This window comes from Etheostoma spectabile, chromosome 21, assembly GCF_008692095.1.
Source record: "Etheostoma spectabile isolate EspeVRDwgs_2016 chromosome 21, UIUC_Espe_1.0, whole genome shotgun sequence".
In the NCBI taxonomy this organism is placed as follows: domain Eukaryota; kingdom Metazoa; phylum Chordata; class Actinopteri; order Perciformes; family Percidae; genus Etheostoma; species Etheostoma spectabile.
The window spans coordinates 7,739,787-7,755,322 of NC_045753.1; the positions used below are offsets into that span (position 1 = coordinate 7,739,787).

Here is a 15,536-nt window from a genome sequence, read left to right on the forward strand (position 1 = left end):
TTATGTAGTGTTGAAAATGTCAAAAGTGTTGTAAGAAAAACATTTTTTGTCAAATCGATAAAAAGCATCAACAAAAGTGTTGATTTTCAATTTTGACGGGAAGACAATACAAGGGTTAAAAGATTTAACTCTATATACAATTCTCTTAATTTCTAAAATGTCTGGGCTCTGGAAAAATGCTGAGCCCTCAGTGCTATCAGAAACAGAGGAAGGCATGTCTTTCTTTAGAGTAAAGCAAGTGGACATGAAACCTAACTCACCCATTGGGTTCAGAGGCCTCATGCCAGCCTGGCCTTGCAAGCCTTGGTTGGACATATTGGACTGGGCTGTCTGAACCTGGATCTGGTTGCCCTGGTAGGTGAGGCCCAGGGCTGCGTAGGCTCTCTCTATGGAGCTGGGGTCAATCTGGCTCGGAGGGTTGAGGTTGGGAGCACTTGGTTGGCCACCGGGTACTGCCCCAAGAGAGCTGCCCAGACCTGCAGCGGCCGCACCGAGTAGAGCTGTGTGGACATAAAAAGAGGAGAAGAGAGTGTTAATAATGCATCTGATCTGTAAATATAATATAAGAAAACCCTGTGAATGAATATTTATGCAAACCTCATACTGTAAATCATATTATCGTTTAGTTCACTATGAATTGTGTTTAGCTCACTAATACATAATAAATACATATATAGTGTACAGTTCAGCGTGAAGAAAAATAATGTATAACATTGTTTGGTCAGATACAGACACTCACACTGCGGATTCCTCTTGTCCCCAGCATTCTTCAGTGGCAGGCAGACAGGACAGTCATGTCGCGTGCAGTTCTTCCAATGAGAGATGATCTGCCTTGACGATGCACAGTGAGCAACTGAGGATGAAAAAGGACAAAAAGAGTAAGGAAACACAGAGGTATATGAGGGAGTGAAAAGAGGCAGGAGAACAAGAATGAAAAAAAGAGGTCATGGCAAAATAAGATTAAACAAAATTAGAGGCCTGCCTGTTACTGAAAAAAGAGGTGCTGACACAGAAAGCTGTTATGAAGTTAACTTAATGCTTGTGTTATCTATTACTTTAACTAATACCCAAAACTAATTACCAGTATACTTACAAGTATTGTCTGTGTAGTCAGAACCATTAATATCTTAAGTCTCCTGCGTTGTTTGCCTAAGAGCTATACTGTTGCATTAGGTGACATATTCCTTCAATAGTAAGATTATAGCCAGTGTGGTTAATTACTCTCAGCTCGTCAACCTCAGAATAGATATCAATGTCAACGCTGAACCTCAATCGCTGAGCAGGCACGGTGACATCTGCCCAAGACAGAGCTTCTCTATAGAAAGTAAATCACGATAATCAGTGGTTTCAAAATGAACTACGTTGGCCATGTGGATTGTAATAAAGGAATAAGTCAACCGATACGGCTACCTAATGTTTGACTAGTATTTTCCGATGACAACAGAGCTCTATAGCAATGTAGTACAATTAACAGAGTCAGTCAACACAAACAACGTTACCTGGATAAATACAGGCTGCTTGTGATCTCACTAGGTTTGTTTATAATAATTTAAAAGATAAAATAACTGTTAGCACGAATGTCTCAGTAACATGCCTGCTTCTCAAACACAGGGACACATCATATCTATCCACCGTGTGCAAGAGCATGCAGCATCCCTTAAACTCACCCTGACAGGACTTGCCAGCCTGGCAGTGAGTCATGTGGTTGAGGACGTTCTTCATAGTTCGGCAGTGGGGTAGGTTGCACTGCCGGACTTCACCATTGGCTTGCTCCCGCCGCTGGCACTTGTGTGCATGGAGCAGGAGTACCAGTTGCTGCTGGATCAGCTTGCGCTTCTCAGGGTCAGCTGTGGGTGGTGCTCCGGCAGCAGCAGACGCTGCAGAAACCTGCGTACCGGGACCCACCAGACCTGCCTGAGCATTGGGCACCATCCCTGGGGCTCCTCCCACAGGGGCACCAGAAGGACCACCCACACCCGTTTGTGACTGCTGGGAGCCCTGGTAAGTGAAGAAGGAAGGAATAAGAAGATGTGAATGAGACAAGAGCAGCACATAAAGACGAAATCGGGAGAGGTTAGGTAGAAGGTAACAGGAAGTAGAGAGGCGATAGGAAGAACAGAATAAGAAGAGGAGGCGGTGTTTGATATACAATAAGGACAACATTGAAGTAAGTGAAAAAAAAAAAACAGGGAACACAGAGCAGTACAGTGGTGCAGTGGGAAGAAAGGTAGGTGGAAAGAGATGAGAGATAAGGGAATACTTAAATCTGCCAACTTGGTAAAGATAATTATTGTACATTTTTTCAGCAAGTTTGTATTTGTTCCCTACCATGGCAGCCATCCCCTGCATGGGCTGGTTCTTCTTGTCCACGTTGAACTGGGCCATTGGACCTTTGTTCTGGAGCTGAGGGCCCAGCCCTGCGCCTCCCAGACCTTGATTACCCTGCCCTGCATATGGACTTCCAAAAGGGCCCCCTGGGTTCCCCATCATCCCCATCTAGGAGTAAAAAAGAAGCAGGAGAGACAGGGAGTCAGTTAGAATGATGAAAAGGTATGAAGAGTATAAGAGAGTGACATACGATACATCAGGCAAAGTAACAATTAACTATGTTGTCTCTCCAAGATAATCTGAGCCATTAATTGAGCAGGACCTCACACCATGAACTCCCTCAAAGCCACAACATTCATCCCCCAAAAGAACATGCTTATACATATTGCGCTTTCTACTGCTCAAGAACACAAGTTACCCACTAATGAAAAGAGAAAATGTACTTCTAAATCTAAATCAAGTCATATGTAATTAAATCATTAAAAAATGATTTGAAAATGATGCAAACCACAACTTAACATCAATAGAAGTAACAGTAGCCAGCAGAGTGTTTCATAGCAATCTGAAATAGTTCCGCTTTTCTTTATAAATCACTTATTTATCAATCATCAATACCCCTGCCTTTTCCTCCACCGCATTTCTCTTTTACTGCTCACAATACCTAACCTGTAAACCCTTTCACTACTTTTGAGCTCTATGGCAAAATCCAACATCAGTGTCTCCACCACATTCACAGCATGCCACTGCAACATTTTACTGTCACTCCTGTGGGACTGTCAATCACACAAGCAGAACAATTTTCTGCTACTTCAACTCCAAGCATAAATGTGCTGTGCATTGCCCATGGTTGGTAGAATACAGACAGTCGCGGACCCAACTACTTTTTGTAGTTGTATACAAAATAAGCATTTCTTTCTGGATAGAGAACCAAACTACAGCCTGCAGAAAAGTAGCTTAAGTTAAAGGAAAAACTAAAGCTAATCTACTTTTATGAATAGGTTTTACTACAATCAATCATGTGGAAAAACTTGCCGTTATCAACTATTCTCGATTCCACTAAGTGATGAAATGCCGGTAAGGATGCCTTTATTAGTTATATACCTAAGCTTGCTAAATTAGTCCATGTTTCTGTTTCAAACTTGAAAATGCAAGATTATATTTTCACCAAATATGACATTTACAACATTCTTTATACATATAAATTCCATCAAACTTTTAAAAATAAATGATGTCAAACCACTTGCAGTTGTAAAACACATTTCTATAATTGAAGGAGTCGCTACCTTGTTCATTGCTCCAGGTTGCTGGCCTCTCATCCCGGCCTGACCCCCAGCTCCCTGCTGCTGTAGGGTCTCGGCCAACAGGTTGCCGTTGCCACCCATCCCCTGATTCCCAAAGCCCATCCTGGGAGAGCCATTCATCACCTGGGTCCCAATCATGCCTGGCTGCTGTTGTCCATTGTTGCCTTTCTGCTGTGCTCCCATCATGGCCCTGTTCATGCCACCCATCATTCCAGCTGCAGCATTCTGTTGCTGCTGCATCATGTTGGCCTGCTGCTGAGGGGAGAGGTGCTGCTGCCCCTGGCCCATCATCTGTGGAGGCCCCTGGCCAGGGGATGCCTTCATGTTGGCCAAGTGTTGCCCCATGGTGGTGGGGCCTCCCGGGCTGCCCATGGCTCCTTGGTGTCCCTGTTGGCCCGAGGTGGGTGCCCCTGAGCGCAAAAGCTCGGACAGCTGTTTGTGCTTGGCAACCGCATCCTGGCCTCCGCCAAGTCCAAGTCCCATTCCTCCTGCAACTCCACTGCCTCCTCCAGGACCCAGCCCTGCAGGTCCTCCTCCCAGAGTGGTGTGCAATTGGCTGAGGTCCCCACCATTGACCAGGCCTGGTTCATTAGAGCTGATGAGCTCGTCTGGGAGATCATGCTCCAAGTCAAACAGTGAGCCAAAATCTAAAATGGAGAAGAAATGCAAAGTTTAGGCAAGAAGAGTCAATGAGATGGGAGACAAACAGGGAAATGTGAGAGGAAGACAAACAGGGCCACAGCTATGTTAACCTGGTGTAATCCCTCATTTCTTCAGCATGACTGAGAAAATGCAATTGCACGTTTGACAATAAAAACTGATAAAAAGCTGTTTAGGAGGTGTATGGACAATTTTCTCCCTTCAGAAATCAATAACATGCCACCAAGAATAATTACACAAGTGAGCACGAAGTTTCAGGTGAGATCCAGAAGAACTGCATGCACAAACGTACATTGCAAACACACACGCTCACATGGTTTGCTCACACAAAGAATCCCTGACTGGTAAAGTGATTCAACGCGTTGCAAAGACAGGTTTGTACAGACAAGGTGACCAACGGACATAGAAGTAACGCCACAAAATGGAGCCAAGTCAGTAGAGACGCACACTCACTGTGTAAGTCTGTATTGAGTGAGTTCAACAGCACACAGCTTAGGCAGTCAAATAAGATACATGATGTCCATCACGTATCTTTCTTTTTCTTTTTGATGGACATAAAGACCAAAAACCCTGCAAATTTAAAAAGTACAGAATCTAATTTAGTCCTAATTGTCACTTGTAATTTGACATAGTCATTTCTTAGAATTGTGACCATATCAAATGATTAAACTACAATGACAACAATACTGCAGGTCCATGGTTTAATTAACCTAATCTGAATATTAACAAATCTGTAATCAGCAGCAACATGATTTCCAAACTGCTCTTTGAAGGTACAAGCACAGGGTATAATATAATCCAAGAACCTTTACCAATTTTTCATACCAATCTTATCAGTTTGTCATATACTTTTGTTTCTCAACTTAATATATACACACACACACACACACACACACACACACTGCATGGTAGTGTCACAAATAACTTTGAGTGCAATAAATGTCATTCCTTGTACAGATTCCTTTCTTGACAGCACTGTACGGATCATTGAAAAATAGCATGCAAGGTAATGTAAATGTGTCAAACGTCTGGATGACAACCTTAAATGTCCCTGTCCACAGATGCTGACTGCAACGGGCAACCTGAGCTGAGTGGACAGCCCAAGATGCAGCTGTTCATGGTAAAATGAATGATTAAGTGATAAAATGGAGCAGATGCTTGCAGCAGTATGTGCTTGCTAACTTGACTCGCTGGTTAATAACCCAGTGGCAGGACATGGCGCTGTCCATGCTCCACAGTTTTGCGTTCAGGCCACTATTCCAGGTGCTGTCACACGCCATCCACAAAAACACACACCAACAATGGCAAATAAGCTAAACAATCAGTCGGACCCGTGGGCCCAAATTTGTCTCTTCCATAAGGCATGCCTCGCCACCATAGACAACCACCGCTTTCGCCAACACTATTCACTGTAGCTAACGTTAGTTCTGGGAAAAGGGTACGAGTTTTGATGGGGCAACACAACAGATTGCTTTAGACGCTTGAAGCCTTGGAAACTCAAATCACAGAATGGGGTTAGCTGTATCTGAATGTCAATTTGGCACAACTGTAAGAAACCAACAACTTCATCATAAGTTGGAATGGCATGGCGTTTATTATCAGCCCGGCTAAGGTAGCCATTAGACACGGGACCGTCAGATGAGGATCCGCATTCAGTTAGCTAGCCCAGCGTTTTGCTAACAGAGCTACCTCCAGCTAAAATGGCTGTTAGCATGCGAGCTTAGCTGGGGGAGCTCTTCTTCACGTCCGACACACACTCACTACTAGGAAGCTAACATTAGCAAGCTACGACAAAAACAGAAGAGTAATCCCGCGTCTTTTTCCTCTTTCAAGTAAATTCAGTCCGCTGATAAGCAATAAACTTAACGAATAACACCGTAAGAAATGATATAAAATAATACTTACCATTTCCATCGCTGGCGGAGGCGGAAAGTGCCGGAGAGGAGAGTTTAGGCCTTTTGGCTGAAGGCGGGCCAGAGTCCAGAACGTTCTCGGCCATATTTTTTCGAAATAAAAATATATAAAGTATCCACAATTGCAGACGTTTTCACGCCCTTAGAAGCTCATTCCTTTTCGTCTCCAATATTGCGACTTTTCCCCCTCCTTTGGGGGGACTAAGAGGGGGAAAGTCCAGTGTACAAATTACTCCTCTTTCCCTGGGTTCGCCTCTCGATTTCAGCCTCGGCGTATATCAACACCCCTCCCTCCCTCGTCGGATTTTTTGTTCTTTATAATTTTCTGCCAGCGGAGGAGGAGGGGGTCGGTGAAAGTAAAGAGGGAGACACACGCAGCGACTTCCCTCTAAACTTACACAGCCTCTTCGGATGTAAATAAACTATCCCCGGGTCTCTCTCCCATGGTTGCATCCGTCATTTCAACCTCCTTTCCAGCGGAGTCTGGATGGAGATAATGTCGGGCAGAAAAGGCTCGTTTGCCTGCGAAGTGATGGTGGAGCTGCTGGTGGCAGCGGGTATAAAGATGCGGGGATGCAAATAAATTAAAAAAAAAACATATATATATATATATATGTAGCTGACAGATGTGCAGCTGCAATAGTGAATAAAGTGTAATGCTTATTTGCTGGACTATGCATGTAAAAGAAAAACACAATAGTTAATAATCATGAAATGTATCCATGCAGCAACCTGAACTTGCAACTGCTTTTTGGTGAGGTTTAGTTGAAAAGATTAAAGTTGGATTATGTTCATGTATCTTAATGCAAGTGATATAATTGCCAGTTTTGCTGCCAGTAGCCTACTATTAAAAAGAGCGAAATAAACATTTAGTGCAGTAGACCAAAGTGGCTTCATTCACAAACACAGAAAAATGTATGCATGAGTGGAAATACTTGGTGAAACTTGATTACAATAACTGACATTTATTAAATTTCATACTAAGTCCTATCTGCCTTATTTTGATTTGTTTGCTTTCTCATAGGCAAAATGGTGACTCCTGCAATTTGGCTCCATGGTCAGTCTCACTCAAGCCCTCAGTCAAAAAAGTAATAGTCTTGTTCTAGTACCATCAGCCTTTACTCACTTATTGTTTAGAATGTATTCCACATGTAAATGTACATTTGCTACTCAAGTCTTAACTTCTCTATGGATCACACTGAATAATTTACTGGAGGAAAGTGTTCATAATCATGCAGTCTGTTACCTACTGAAAGCAATGACCAGTTCAAAAAGCCAACATTTTCTTCCAAACCTGCGCTTACAGCAGCACAAGAGGAGTTGCATCATACACTACATCATATGTGTAACTGCTCCACATTTGTTCATGGTCAGCATGGTTTTATGTTTTTCAATTTCATCTTTTCTACAATTTAGAATAAAGTTTTGTGAATCTGAATTGTGTTTGGCCACCAATTCATGGTGACTGTCCAGTGGGATAAAAGCAGTTTATCAGCAGTGAAAGAAGAAAACAAATGTGTTTTCTTTCAGCAGCAGTGGGGAACAGTGGGATTTTACAGCTAGAGAGGCACAATGTAATGTAACTTTCTAAACCTTTTGATTTAGACCTTTTGGGGATGCATACTGTGTTGATTTTTAAGATTTTTAATTTTTAAGTTGTAAATGACATATTAGGAGTGTAAAGATATACACTGATTATAGTCATTGTTTGAAAATAACATGAGCTTCTATTACTTTGTTTTGTTCTTCCCATTTGTGGTTACTACAACAAATCTATCCTGACAATATTTTTGCAGGTTGAACTCAATTGACGCATAGTAAAAAGTAAGAATAGAAATGCCTCTCCTCTAAGAAATGCTCCCCTAATTGAACAGGTTGTAGTTTTTTTTAACTCTTTGAATTGTTTATCACAGCACATAGCCACTAGGCCCCACAGGTCCTAAGTCCATCTTGGTTGAGATAAAAAACTTTGGTTGCTCATAGATTACAATCAGAGGTCTATCTAAATTTCTCTATAAAATTCTCTTGTATCTTCTGGATACTTTTTTACTATGTGGCTGCAGGGAAGTTGTCATAACCAATGACCTGCTTTCAAAAGTGGCATTCCATCACATGAAAAAAACTATATGAAGGCTTCACTAAAACCTGCATTATTGTTTAATAACCACATCAGTGAATCATGACACTAATCATAACATATATCATGACACTAATCATGACATATATCTATGATATGCGCTTATGGACAGGACCATAAGCGCATATCATAGATATATAACATCCTCATGCTATAAGGATCAGCACGCACAAGGCTGCTGGACCAGATAACATCCCTGCACGCGTACTCAGGGCATGTGCGGAGCAGCTCGCTGGGGTTTTTACAGACATTCTTCAACCTGTCTCTGACCAAGCAGCTGTACCAACATGCTTTAATGCACTTCCATGTGCCAGTGCCAAAACTCCAGCCCGAAGGGCCTTAACGACTACCGCCCTGTCACTCACACCATCGTAAGAAGTGCTTTGAGCGGCTGGTCCTGGCACACCTAAAAGACTCGCTACCATCAACATTGGCTCAGACCAGTTTGCCTACCGTAGCAATGGAGCACAGAGGATGCAGTTTCATGGCAACTCTGGCACAATCTGGACATCTGGACAATAAGAACACTTATGCACGAATACTGTTCATCAGCTCAGCATTCAACACTGTCATCCCGGCTAAGTTAATAGCCAAACTTGGAGACCTGAGAGGATCTTAAGTGGGGAGGGGGAGGAAAGGTAGACACCCGGTTGGAAAAGAGGATGAGAGTGGAAATTGATTATAGAGATAAGGGAAATAATTAAATCTGCCACTGGTAAAGGTAATTATTGTACATTTTTTCAGCAAGTTGTATGTTCCCTACCATGGCAGCATCCCCTGCATGGGTGGTTTTTTGCACGGTGAACTGGGCATGGACCTTTGTTCTGGGAGCTGAGGGCCCAGCCACCTGCGCCTCCCAGACCTTGATTACCCTGCCCTGCATATGGACTTCCAAAAGGGCCCCCTGGGTTCCCCATCATCCCATCTAGGAGTAAAAAAAGCAGAAGAGAGAGACAGGGAGTCAGTTAGAATGATGAAAAGGTATGAAGAGTATAAGAGAGTGACAACGATACATCAGCAAAGTAACACATTAACTATGTTGTCTCTCCAAGATAATCTGAGCCATTAATTGAGCAGGACTCACACCCATGAACTCCTCCAAAGCCACAACATTCCACCCCAAAAGAACATGCTTATACTATTGCGCTTTCTACTGCTCAAGAACACAAGTTACCCACTAATGAAAAGAGCAAATGTACTTCTAAATCAAATCAAGTCATATGTAATTAAATCATTAAAAAATGATTTGAAAATGATGCAAACCACAACTTAACATCAATAGAGTAACAGTAGCCAGCAGGTGTTCATAGCAATCTGAAATAGTTCGCTTTCTTTATAAATCACTTATTTACAATCATCAATACCCCTGCCTTTCCTCCACGCATTCTCTTTTACTGCTCACATAAACCTGTAAACCCTTTCACTATTTGAGCTCTATGGCAAAATCCAACATCAGTGTCTCCACCACATTCACAGCATGCCATGCAACATTTTACTGTCACCCTGTGGGACTGTCAACACAAGCAGAACAATTTTCTGCTACTTCAACTCCAAGCATAAATGTGCTGTGCATTGCCATGGGTTGGTAGAATACAGACAGTCGCGGACCCAACTATTTTTGTAGTTGTATACAAATAAGCATTCTTTCTGGTAGAGAACCAAACTACAGCCGCAGAAAAGTAGCTTAAGTTAAAGGAAAAACTAAAGCTAATCTACTTTATGAATAGGTTTTACTACAATCAATCATGTGGAAAAACTTGCCGTTATCAACTATTCTCGATTCCACTAAGTGATGAAATGCCGGTAAGGATGCCTTTATTAGTTATATACCTAAGCTTGCTAAATTAGTCCATGTTTCTGTTTCAAACTTGAAAATGCAGATTATATTTTCACCAAATTGAATTTACAATTCTTATACATATAAATTCCATCAAACTTTAAAAATAAATGATGTCAAACCACTTGCAGTTGAAAACACATTTCTATAATTGAAGGAGTCGCTACCTTGTTCATTGCTCCAGGTTGCTGGCCTCTCATCCCGGCCTGACCCCCAGCTCCCTGCTGCTGTAGGGTCTCGGCCAACAGGTTGCCGTTGCCACCCATCCCTGATTCCCAAAGCCCATCCTGGGAGAGCATTCATACACCTGGGGCCCAATCATGCCTGTGCTGTTGTCCATTGTTGCCTTTCTGCTGGCTCCCTCATGGCCCTGTTCATGCCACCCATCATTACCAGCTGCAGCATTCTGTTGTGCTGCATGTTTGGCTTGCTGCTGAGGGGAGAGGTGCTGCTGCCCTGGCCCATCATCTGTGGAGGCCCTGGCCAGGGGATGCCTTCATGTTGGCCAGTGTTGCCCCATGGTGGTGGGGCCTCCGGGCTGCCCATGGCTCCTTGGTGTCCCTGTTGGCCCGAGGTGGGTGCCGAGAGCAAAAGCTGGACAGCTGTTTGTGCTTGGCAACCGCATCCGGCCGTCCGTCCAAGTCCAAGTCCCATTCCTCCTGCAACTCCACTGCCTCCTCAGGACCCAGCCTGCAGGTCCTCCTCCAGAGTGGTGTGCAATTGGCTGAGGTCCCCACCATTGACAGGCGGTTCATTAGAGCTGATGAGCTCGTCTGGGGATCATGCTCCAAGTCAAACAGTGAGCCAAAATCAAAAGGAGAAGAAAGCAAAGTTAGGCAGAAGAGTCATGAGATGGGAGACAAACAGGGAAATGTGAGAGGAAGACAAACAGGGCCACAGCTATGTTAACCTGGTGTATCCCTCATTTCTTCAGCATGACTGAGAAAATGCAATTGCCCGTTTGCAATAAAAACTGATAAAAAGCTGTTTAGAGGTGTATGGACAATTTCTCCTCAGAAATCAATAACATGCCACCAAGAATAATTACACAAGTGAGCACGAAGTTTCAGGTGAGATCCAGAAGAACTGCATGCACAAACGTACATTGCAAACACACCCGCTCACATGGTTGCTCACACAAAGAATCCCTGACTGGTAAAGTGATTCAACGCGTTGCAAAGACAGGTTTGTACAGACAAGGGACCACGGACATAGAAGTAACGCCACAAATGGAGCCAAGTCTAGGACGCACACTCACTGTGTAAGTCTGTATTGAGTGAGTTCAACAGCACACAGCTTAGGCAGTCAAATAAGATACATGTGTCCATCACGTATCTTTCTTTTCTTTTTGATGGACATAAAGACCAAAAACCCTGCAATTAAAAAGTACAGAATCTAATTTAGTCCTAATTGTCACTTGTAATTGACATAGTCATTTCTTAGAATTGTGACCATATCAAAGATTAAACTACAATGACACAATACTGCAGGTCCTGGTTTATTAACCTAATTGAATATTAACAAAACTGTAATCAGCAGCAACATGATTTCCAACTGCTCTTTGAAGGTACAAGCACAGGGTATAATATAATCCAGAACCTTTACCAATTTTCATACCAATCTTATCAGTTTGTCAATACTTTTGTTTCTCAACTTAAATATACACACACACACACACACACAACACACACTGCATGGTAGTGTCACAAATAACTTTGAGTGCAATAAATGTCATTCCTGTACAGATCCTTTCTGACAGCACTGTAAGGATCATTGAAAAATAGCATGCAAGGTAATGTAAATGTGTAAACGTCTGGATGACAACCTTAAATGTCCTGTCCACAGATGCTGACTGCAACGGGCAACCGACTGATGTGACAGCCCAAGATGCAGCTGTTCATGGTAAAATGATGATTAAGTGATAAAATGGAGCAGATGCTTGCAGCAGTATGTGCTTGCTAACTTGACTCGCTGGTTAATAACCCAGTGGCAGGACATGGCGCTGTCCGCTGCCACAGTTTTGCGTTCAGGCCACTATTCCAGGTGCTGTCACACGCCATCACAAAAAACAACACCAACAATGGCAAATAAGCTAAACAATCAGTCGACCCGGGGCCCAAATTTGCTCTTCCATAAGGCATGCCTCGCCAACATAGACAACCACCGCTTGCCAACACTATTCACTGTAGCTAACGTTAGTTCTGGGAAAAGGTACGAGTTTTGATGGGGCAACACAACAGATGCTTTAGACGCTTGAAGCCTTGGAAACTCAAACACAGAATGGGGTTGCTGTATCTGAATGTCAATTTGGCACAACTGTAAGAAACCAACAATTCATCATAAGTTGGAATGGCATGGCGTTTATTATCAGCCGGCTAAGGTAGCCATTAGACACGGGACGTCAGATGAGGATCCGCATTCAGTTAGCTAGCCCAGCGTTTTGCTAACAGAGCTACCTCCAGCTAAAATGGCTGTAGCATGCGAGCTTAGCTGGGGGAGCTCTTTCACGTCCGACACACAATCACTACTAGGAAGCACATTAGCAAGCTACGACAAAAACAGAAGAGTAATCCCGCGTCTTTTCTCTTTCAAGTAAATTCAGTCCGCTGATAAGCAATAAACTTAACGAATAACACCGTAAGAAATGATATAAAATAAACTTACCATTTCATCGCTGGCGGAGGCGGAAAGTGCCGGAGAGGAGAGTTTAGGCCTTTTGGAAGGCGGGCCAGGTCCAGAACGTTCTCGGCCATATTTTTTCGAAATAAAAATATATAAAGTATCCACAATTGCAGACGTTTTCACGCCCTTAGAAGCTCATTCCTTTTCGTCTCCATATTGCGACTTTTCCCTCCTTTGGGGGACTAAGAGGGGGAAAGTCCAGTGTACAAATTACTCCTCTTTCCCGGGTTCGCCTCTCGATTTCAGCTCGGCGTATATCAACACCCTCCCTCCCTCGTCGGATTTTTTGTTCTTTATAATTTTCTGCAGCGGAGAGGAGGGGGTCGGTGAAAGTTAAGAGGGAGACACACGCAGCGACTTCCTCTAAACTTACACAGCTCTTCGGATGTAAAAAACTATCCCGGGTCTCTCTCCCATGGTTGCATCCGTCATTTCAACCTCCTTCAGCGAGGCTGGATGGAGATAATGTCGGGCAGAAAGGCTCGTTTGCCTGCGAAGTGATGGTGGAGCTGTGGTGCAGCGGGTATAAAGTGCGGGGAGCAAATAAATTAAAAAAAACATATATAATATATATATGTAGGACAGATGTGCAGCTGCATAGTGAATAAAGTGTAATGCTATTTGCTGGACTATGCATGTAAAGAAAAAAACAATAGTTAATAATCATGAAATGTATCCATGCAGCAACTGAACTTGCACTGCTTTTTGGTGAGGTTTAGTTGAAAAGATTAAAGTTGGATTATGTTCATGTATCTTAATGAAGTGATATAATTGCCAGTTTTGCTGCCAGTAGCCTACTATTAAAAGAGAGAAATAACATTAGTGCAGTGACCAAAGTGGTTCATTCACAAACACAGAAAAATGTATGCATGAGTGGAAATACTTGGTGAAACTGATTACATAACTGACATTTATTAAATTTCATACTAAGTCCATCTGCCTATTTTGATTGTTTGCTTCTCATAGGCAATGGTGACCTGCAATTTGGCTCCATGGTCAGTCTCACTCAAGCCCTCAGTCAAAAGTAATAGTCTTGTTCTAGTACCATCAGCCTTTACCACTTATGTTTAGAAGTATTCCACATGTAAATGTACATTTGCTACTCAAGTCTTAACTTCTCTATGGATCACACTGATAATTTACGGAGGAAAGTGTCATAATCATGCAGTCTGTTACCTACTGAAAGCAATGACCAGTCAAAAAGCCAACATTTCTTCCAAACCTGCGCTTACAGCCGCACAAGAGGAGTTGCATTCCTACACTACATCATAGTGTACTGCTCCACATTTGTTCATGGTCAGCATGGTTTTATGTTTTCAATTCATCTTTTTACAATTTTGAATAAAGTTTTGTGAATCTGAATGTGTTGGCCACCAATTCATGGGACTGTCCAGTGGGATAAAAGCAGTTTATCAGCAGTGAAAGAGAAAACAAATGTGTTTTCTTTCAGCAGCAGTGGGGAACAGTGGGATTTACAGCTAGAGAGGCACAATGTAATGTAACTTTCTAAAACTTTTGATTTAGACCTTTTGGGGATGCATACTGTGTTGATTTTTAAGATTTTTAATTTTTAAGTTGTAAATGACATATTAGGAGTGTAAAATATACATGATTATAGTCATTGTTTGAAAATAACATGAGCTTCTATACTTTGTTTTGTTCTTCCCATTTGTGGTTACTACAACAAATCATCCTGACAATATTTTGCAGGTTGAACTCAATTGACGCATAGTAAAAAGTAAGAATAGAAATGCCTCTCCTCTAAGAAATGCTCCCCTAATTGAACAGGGTAGTTTTTTTTAACTCTTTGATGTTTATCACAGCACTAGCCACTAGGCCCCCAGGTCCTAAGTCCATCTTGGTGAGATAAAAAACTTTGGTTGCTCATAGATTACAATCAGAGGTCTATCTAAATTTCTCTATAAAATTCTCTTGTATCTTCTGGATACTTTTTTACTATGTGGCTGCAGGGAAGTGTCATAACCAATGACGCTTCAAAAGTGGCATTCCATCACATGAAAAAACTATATGAAGGCTTCACTAAAACCTGCATATTGTTTAATAACCACATCAGTGAATCATGACACTAATCATAACAATATCATGACACTAATCAGAGATATATCTATGAATTGCGCTATGGACAGGCCATAAGCGCATATCATAGTATATAACATCTCATGCTATAAGGATCAGCACGCACAAGGCTGCTGGACCAGATAACATCCCTGCACGCGTACTCAGGGATGTGCGGAGCGCTCGCTGGGGTTTTTACAGACATCTTCAACCTGTCTCTTGACCAAGCAGCTGTACCAACATGTTTTAATGCACTTCCATGTGTTGCCAGTGCCAAAACATCCAGCCCGAAGGGCCTTAACGACTACCGCCCTGTCACTCACAACCATCGTAAGAAGTGCTTTGAGCGGCTGGTCCTGGCACACCTAAAAGACTCGCTACCATCAACATTGGCTCAGACCAGTTGCCTACCGTAGCAATGGAGCACAGAGGATGCAGTTTCCATGGCAAGCACTCTGGCTAACATCTGGACAATAAGAACACTTATGCACGAAACTGTTCATCAGCTCAGCATTCAACACTGTCATCCGGCTAAGTTAATAGCCAAACTTGGAGACCTGGGCATCAACACCTCCACGTGCAATGGATTTGGGATTTTCCTT

At 42.6% G+C, this 15,536-nt stretch overlaps 1 protein-coding gene and 1 pseudogene across 10 annotated transcripts in view; both read right to left on the reverse strand.

Moving 5' to 3' along the window:
* The window catches only part of ep300a (EP300 lysine acetyltransferase a), a 31,734-nt gene extending 25,013 nt beyond the window's left edge, over positions 1-6,721 (reverse strand). For 5 of the 10 annotated variants that reach the window (XM_032501986.1, XM_032501989.1, XM_032501988.1 and 2 more), the window contains exons 1-6: positions 6,195-6,721; positions 3,612-4,276; positions 2,329-2,496; positions 1,668-1,998; positions 734-853; positions 261-500 (exon numbers count right to left, since the gene is read on the reverse strand). In XM_032501986.1, coding sequence (XP_032357877.1) covers positions 261-500; positions 734-853; positions 1,668-1,998; positions 2,329-2,496; positions 3,612-4,276; positions 6,195-6,288 — 1,618 coding nt within the window. In that variant the 5' untranslated portion in view covers positions 6,289-6,721. The remainder of the gene's footprint in view (positions 1-260; positions 501-733; positions 854-1,667; positions 1,999-2,328; positions 2,497-3,611; positions 4,277-6,194) is intronic. The other 5 variants (XM_032501992.1, XM_032501993.1, XM_032501985.1 and 2 more) reach the window with 4 other exon arrangements.
* A 2,100-nt stretch (positions 6,722-8,821) lies between these two features.
* The window catches only part of LOC116671589 (histone acetyltransferase p300-like), a 12,737-nt pseudogene continuing 6,022 nt past the window's right edge, over positions 8,822-15,536 (reverse strand).